Raw genomic sequence first — 7,097 nt, 5'->3', positions numbered from 1 at the left:
CTGCCGTTGCAGGATCGTCTGGTTGTTTCTTCGTCTTCTTGCAGCTGTCGTCCTCCTTAAGCTTAGAGTCTTTGTCTTGAAGAGCCAACTGCTTGGAAGGGAACTCGGTAGTTTTAACTTCTTGCTTTATCCCAAATTTAGCAGCAATCTTCTGGAACTCTCGATCACAGTTATCAGAACGAGAGGAACTTCCATGAACCGTAATGTTGGTTCCATTGTTGCCTGGCATCTTAATCTTTAGGTACGCATAGTGCGGTACAACCATGAACTTAGCGTAAACTAGCCTCCCGAGGATAGTGTGGTACTGCGATTCCCAATTTACTACCTCGAACTCGATTCTTTCTTTCCTGAAATTGTCGGGTTTCCCGAAGATGACATTCAAGAAAATTCTGCCGAGAGGGTATGCTGACAAGGTAGGAACAATGCCATGAAACACATGTATCGGACTCCTGCAACATATTGGTTGTGATGCCCATATTCTTGACGGTGCTTGCGAATATCAGGTTCAATTCGCTTCCACCATCAATGAATACTTTGCTCATGTTGAATCCTCTTATCTGTGCTTGGACTACCAAAGCTGCATGACCTGGTCTTGGGACAGACATCGGGTGATCAGCCCTGCTGAACAGGATGCTCGGCGCAGACCAGTCGATGAATTCTAGGACGTTAGCCATGGTGCTTTCTGCGGGGTTGATCTCTTGCGTAAGCTTCTTCATCTCTCTTCTGGAAACGCCTGTTTTATGAATCATGCGCATCTGCCCCCGTGGTGCAGGAAAAGCTTCATTAGAAGCACGAGTTTCAACTTGCTGGACTTGATGCTGAGGTGGCGGCGGTGGGTTCGGGAGCTGTGCCTGCCCCTTACCCGACTCGTAAAACTTTTGAATATCGATAAACTGTCGACAGTCCCTGAGCAAATGGCTCGACTATTTGGTGTTATCCTTGGGGTTGATGTATGCGTGTATGTAACATGGAGCGTTTAGCTGTTCGGCAAACGGTAACTATGGGACCCGTGGTGACCGCTCCCTGTAGTTGCCGCGATTTCCCTCAGAACCGCCGCGGTTGTTATCCCGACGATCATCACACCTATGACCCCGCTGATCATCGTACCGATAATCACGTCGATCGGAATATCCGGCGGCTACAATATTTGCATCCTCATACCCGCGGTCTCTTCTCTTTTTGCGGTGGTCACGTCAATGGCCCGAATCATGCTTCTGGTCATCATCTTCGTCATCACTGCGTGCATGCAGCTTCCTCACATGATCTTCTCCATCAGCCCAACTGTTGGCAATCTCCATAAGCTTAGTAATAGTTTTTGGCTTTTTTGGCCAAGTTCCTCGATATAGGATTCTTATCGGATGCCATCACTGAAGCATCGATCGCTCTGTCGATGGAAACATCTTCGGCATCATTTAGGAGTTTGGTAAAACGTTCGATGTATGCGCGCATTGATTCCTTCGGCTTCTGCTAGCAATGACGTAATTCTTCGATTCCGACAGGTCTCTTGCATGTGGCCTGAAAGTTCTTGAAGAAAGCATCAATCAAATCTTCCCAGGACCTAATAGATCCTTTCGGCAGGCCTCTCAACCAGGCTCGTGCCGAATCTTTCAGGTAAAGCTGCAGGCATTGCATTGCTGCTATATGGTTTCCCTTGTGCAAGATTACAGTTTGCAGGTAATCGTCTATCCAAGACCTTGGCTCCTGCTGCCCATCATATTTAGCAGCATCATTGGGATTGGGCTTGAATCACTTCGGTGGCATTGTCTCCCGAATCTTGTAGCTTAAACAGTCGACTCCTCAAAGTTCGCCTTCATACTCCTGGGTTTCCTCGGAATCATCGCTATCGTATCCTTCCCTTGCAGAACGTCGACGGCGACTTTGTCGATTTTGCTCTGCGTAATATCATCACGAGCATCTTTCGCATGATGCTTATATCCACTGCCCTGATGCGTAGTTTTCTCCTTCCTAGGGGTGACTTTGACCCCAAGGATCGTGAGGCTCTCCAAAGCACCCCAATGAGCTTGCGCTATCGGACCATTGGGTGTCGGCTGGTGATTGATCAAATAAGCAACGAGATTTGTCGTTGCTCCTTCGATAGTTTTTGGCCTGAGCATGCCCGCGGTGTCCATAGTCATAGAGGAGTTGGAGAGATTCGAAGTGATATCCCTTGCATCATCTTCCGAAAGACGAGGAATTTATGGCTGATATCTGCCCGAACCTTGGCTGCTGCGGGACGCGCTTCCATGCGATGCTCTAGGTCGCTCGCTTGACTGATCAGCTGCATGCCAGCGTCGATCGAGGTCAGATTGCTCATTTGCCAACCGAACCCGATTCCTTTCCAAGATAGTATGATACGCGTTTAGGGTCCCTGCCGAAACTCCGGAGGGTACTCGAGTGTTATTGGCTATAGCAGTACCGGCAATTTCCCACTCTTTCTCAGTGATGGTGTAATCACTATTATTGTTGCTGACGCTGGTCTCGATGTTGTGGCGTCCACCACGGTTGACACATGGGGTATGTTCTCCTTCAGAGGGTCCTTCTCCGTTGACAGGGTTGATGATGGCATAAATTTGTTGATGTGCCACTCTCCAGTTAGCTACCCTGGCAATGCTGCCGATACTTTCTTCATCAGAGAAATAGTTGGCACCGCAGACAAACGGCGTGTCTTCCGAACCTAGCCCATGCCTGGTGTCACAGTTGAGGCAATAGTACGATGTTAGATCGGACGATGCAGAATCGTCAGATCCAACGGACATAGATGATGTCGAACGACGCGTAGACGATGATGGCGAAGACGTTGGTGTTGATGCTAATAATTTAGCCGATAGATCAACCAAGATCGGAGTCGATGCGGTCGATCCTGCAGCTGATGAAGCCACAATCCTTGACGTGCTTGGGGCGAATAGATCAGGTAGCCGAAGGATGGCCTCGGTGTCGACGCAGTAGTGGACCTCCCGAACGTCATATCCAACCCGCCCCGTAGGCCTGAGAACACCGAACGAGACGAGTCGTCGTGTGGAGTAAATTTGAAGGATCCGAAACGAATCGAGTTCCCCAACCTTGGCGATGAAGGAGCCGACGATGGTGTCGGTGATGCTGGTGGAGTTGTAGACGAGATGATCGAAGCAGCCGACGGCGCGCCTTGTGCCGACAGGTTCCCCATAGACGGCGCAAGTTGACGAGGGTGCTCCCCGGCAATGCCCATGATGAGGGGCTTAGGGTTGACGAAATCCTGCAGGCTGACACGAGACATCGGATACCAAACAAACAGGGAGAGAGATTTACCTAGGTTCGGAGCCCTCGATGAGGTAAAACCCTTACTTCCTGCTTGCCTGATCTTTATTATCGAATTTATCGGGTTACAATGGGGTAGCCGATAGTCTGTGGTTGTTGTCTCGTCGATAGGCTAAGATTCTAGGGTTCTAGCTCTTGACTTGCGGTGAATCTATGTGTTGAAGTTGTGTCTCGGCAGACCCTCTCCTGGCCCTTATATAGCGTGCCTTGTTCATCAAGAATCCTTCTTCGGGTGAATCTCCTTCACTGGAACCGACGTATAGGCCCATCTTGGTTGTTGGGAAATCTTCATGGGCCCCTGATTGGGCCGGAGGAGGTAGTCTAATGTTGGTTACCGAAGGGTAATGCCCACATCAATACTCATGTGTCGCATCGCATTTAGCTCTTCTTAATAAGTTATCAAAGCATTATCGGGTCGTTAATATCTTGTTCCTGCTATTGACACTTAGGTGGTATCCGCATATGATTGATGTATACCACAACATTAGCGGCTAGCTGTTATTTCATGCCTATATATTGTTGCATTTCTTTTATAGTCATGATTCCGTGCGAAAGCGGTTTTCATTTTTTCAGGGTGCTCCAGGTCACATTTAAGATCTAGGAAAGAGGATAGGGAGTTTGTGGTCTTCCCTTGGCATTGCAAGATGGCCTCTATCGTCTTTTCGAGAGCCCCCGTTACCCCGTCAAGGGACTGACATAAAGAGACCTAATTAGTGTCAGTCGAAACTCGGAATTAGCCCCAATTCCGGTAACCAGCTCTGCTTTTCGCTGTTTTGTACTCCAGAAGCGCCACAATTACACTCATTTGCTTGCTCTTCGGCAAGTTCTTTCTTAGCAGTGAAATACATGTGCCGCTCGGAGGCGCTCGGAAGTTGCGAAATTTTTTCTGGATCCTTTTTTGTTTTGGTGCGCTTCTCCTTTTTTTCAGAAAGAAGGGTTCAGTGTTCATGCTTTAATGTGTTTCTGGCTATCCAAAATGTTAAGTAATACTCATTTCCAGCTGGTTTAAATCTGCTGGTCATTCTTTATGCCACTTTACTTATGTTACCAGCTATGACATGTATGTATGGTAAATTTTACCATTGATGACTCGGAAAACCTTATCATAACAATTATATTCACGTTTTACAATATTTCTGACAATCTAAAATCTTTATGTCATGCAATGACATCTAGTTGGTATACTTCTGATATATAGTCATTCTTAATTCAATTGTATTTTGTTAGTTCAACTACTTTAACCAAATGTGAATATAAAATAACCTATAAATTTACTCCATACTAAAAATGATGTCCTCGCATTTGCGAGAGTCACCTTGCTAGTTTTAGTTAATAAAACACCGTTTATAGAGAGCCAATTTTGGGAGGGGCGGTGACCAAATTTGAACCGCGGCTTCACCATAGCACGTGAGGTTGGAGCTATCTCCATGAATTGCATCTACTTGTACGTACACTGCGTTCTGCAATTTAACCGTCACAAGGGTGGCTCATTAGAAACGGCCGATTCGGCAGGTTCTCATCTAGAGCTACTTTTAGTGATCGTGCGGGGCACAACGAGAGGGCTGCCACCATATCCAGTCAGACCGATTTCGTCTCCCACGCTAAGCCTGACTATGCCAGTGCCTTGCGATTACTGGGAACAAGTCTGCCTTGTCCCTCATCCACCTCCACAAATTTCAGAGGTACCGCTCTGACGGGCTTCCCCGCGATCCCTCTCGGGCACCGGCGCCGTTGTGGATTTCCAGGCCACCGTATTGACATTTCTTCACACGAACTGCGGCTGCGTGTACCACAAGTCGTCCATGCTCCAGATGCTGTCGACGTCGAAGCTGCCGATATCAAAATCCGCCACACCGGGCTCGGGGAACTCGAGACCCGGCAGCGGCACGGACGTCCACGTTTCGCCGAGCTGGCACGGCGCCTGCTGCTGCTGGATCAGCTGGTCCGTGTTGCAAATGGCGGCGGCGCTGGTGGCGTCGCATGTCGTGGTGAACCACTCGGCACCGTCGGCTGCGGCGGGCCAGCTGGGCTGGGCGCCGGTGCCAGAATCGGTAGACGGCGAGGAAGACATGGTAGTGGTGCCTGAATGCTCCGGGGCCGAGGTGTTGGGCAGCTGCGCGACGCCGTACTCCGCAGGCCAGCAGGCATCGACGTCCGGGAGCTCCAATGACTCGTCGAGAGCGTCGTCCGCGCCGTGTTGCCAGGACAGTGGCGTGTCGGCGGCGGGCTGCGCCGCCTCGGCGGCCTGGATGCGCTCGACGAGGCGTGGCATCCAGAGGTAGCGCATCACGTCCTTGAACTGCCGGCTGTTGACGTCGCACTTGAGCTGCTTGGCATGCTTCTGCACGCGCGTGCGCCAGTAGTTCTTGATCTCGTTGTCCGTGCGGCCGGGGAGGTGCTGCGCGATCTTCGACCACCGGTTCCCCCACCTCGAGTGCAGCTCCAGGATGAGCAGCTGCTCCTGCGGCGTGATGGTGCCGCGCCGGAGGTCAGGGCGGAGGTAGTTCAGCCACCTGAGACGGCAGCTCTTGCCGGTGCGCTTGAGACCTGCAGCCAGGACAAATCAAACTCAAGATTAATCACATGTCCAAATGAAACAGCACATCACTTTCCAGCTACTAATAAATTCACCAAGTTGCTGGTTAGATATATATAGCGGATGCGATGATGTGAGACTATATGTATATGCATGTATGTGACAAGACGAGTGATATAATTTTAGAGATTATACTAGTAAATAAATACCCCTATGGCCGGGAATAATGCTAACCACTGAAAATTCTCCTCGCTCACTATAGCTTCTTGCTAGCTGGGTGGCTGCTAGCTAGCTAGGTAAATCAGGCATGAAGGCTCGTAGCTATCTGTTTCCATAAATTAGCATGTTGATGCAAAGCGAAAGGTTTGTTGCTTGCTTCGCGTTCCTTCTTCAGAGGTGGATGGGTAGATGATGATGTGCTTGAATAATTCATCCATGGGTTCTACTTGTACAGCGGGGAGACCACCAAATTATGGATGCAGTTCTAGAGAGGAGAGGGGATATGCAATTGAGCACTTGGATGGATGATCACGATCCTATATTCCTACCTGCTGATCGGGCGAGCGAGTTCCAGCGGCCCTCGCCGTGCGCGGCGATGTAGTTCACCAGCAGGATGTCCTCCTCCACCGTCCACGGCCCTCGGCGCAGGTCGCCGGCCATCACCTCCTCCTCGCTGCTGCTCGAGTCTCGCTCGTGCGCCATGTCCATGAGCTCAAAACCTCCCTTCTCCTCAATCACTTCGAGTTCGAACGACACGTTCGACCGATGGAGAAGACAGCTAGCTCAGGAGATTTTGGTTTGGTTTGTTCGAGAAGGAAGCAGTGTAGTAGTAGTAGGGGGAGATAGAAGAATCTCCGGTGCGTTGCGTGTGATGGATTGGGCTGGAGAGGAATGGGCTGGCTTATATAGACGACGGCCGGGCGAGGCAATGGTGAGGTGTGGATTTGGGAAGAAGAAGAAGCATGTGGGGGTGCACGCCGCAAATACGGTGGTTAGTTTAAGCCTTCCTCACTTTATCTTTCAGAGCCAAAAGTTTAGGTTATTATTAGGGCGTAGTGGGATATTTACCATCGGGCTAATTAGCCACGCTGCTAATCCGGGGAGTTTGACTAGTTGACTAGCACTCTGGCCGCCAGAGTTCGTCGCCACGATGGCCACGCGCTCGCGCTGTGGACCTCGTCTCTCTTGGCTTTTGGGTGACAGCCTGTGCTCGTCTTTTGTCGGACACGAGTAAGACGTACAGCTCCTCTTCCCGCCAAGAAAATAC

At 50.1% G+C, this 7,097-nt stretch overlaps 1 protein-coding gene across 1 annotated transcript; it reads right to left on the bottom strand.

Annotated features, from left to right (window-relative positions):
* Positions 1-4,650: 4,650 nt before the first annotated feature.
* LOC124681559 (transcription factor MYB2-like) lies at positions 4,651-6,681 on the bottom strand. The gene is made up of 2 exons (XM_047216456.1): positions 6,379-6,681; positions 4,651-5,841 (listed from the first exon to the last, which is right to left on the bottom strand). The coding sequence occupies exons 1-2, from the start codon at positions 6,536-6,538 to the stop codon at positions 5,060-5,062; spliced, it is 942 nt and encodes a 313-aa protein (XP_047072412.1). The 5' UTR covers positions 6,539-6,681; the 3' UTR covers positions 4,651-5,059.
* Positions 6,682-7,097: the final 416 nt, after the last annotated feature.

Source organism: Lolium rigidum, unplaced genomic scaffold (assembly GCF_022539505.1).
Source record: "Lolium rigidum isolate FL_2022 unplaced genomic scaffold, APGP_CSIRO_Lrig_0.1 contig_46466_1, whole genome shotgun sequence".
NCBI lineage: Eukaryota > Viridiplantae > Streptophyta > Magnoliopsida > Poales > Poaceae > Lolium > Lolium rigidum.
This window is presented reverse-complemented; position numbering and strand designations above follow the sequence as displayed.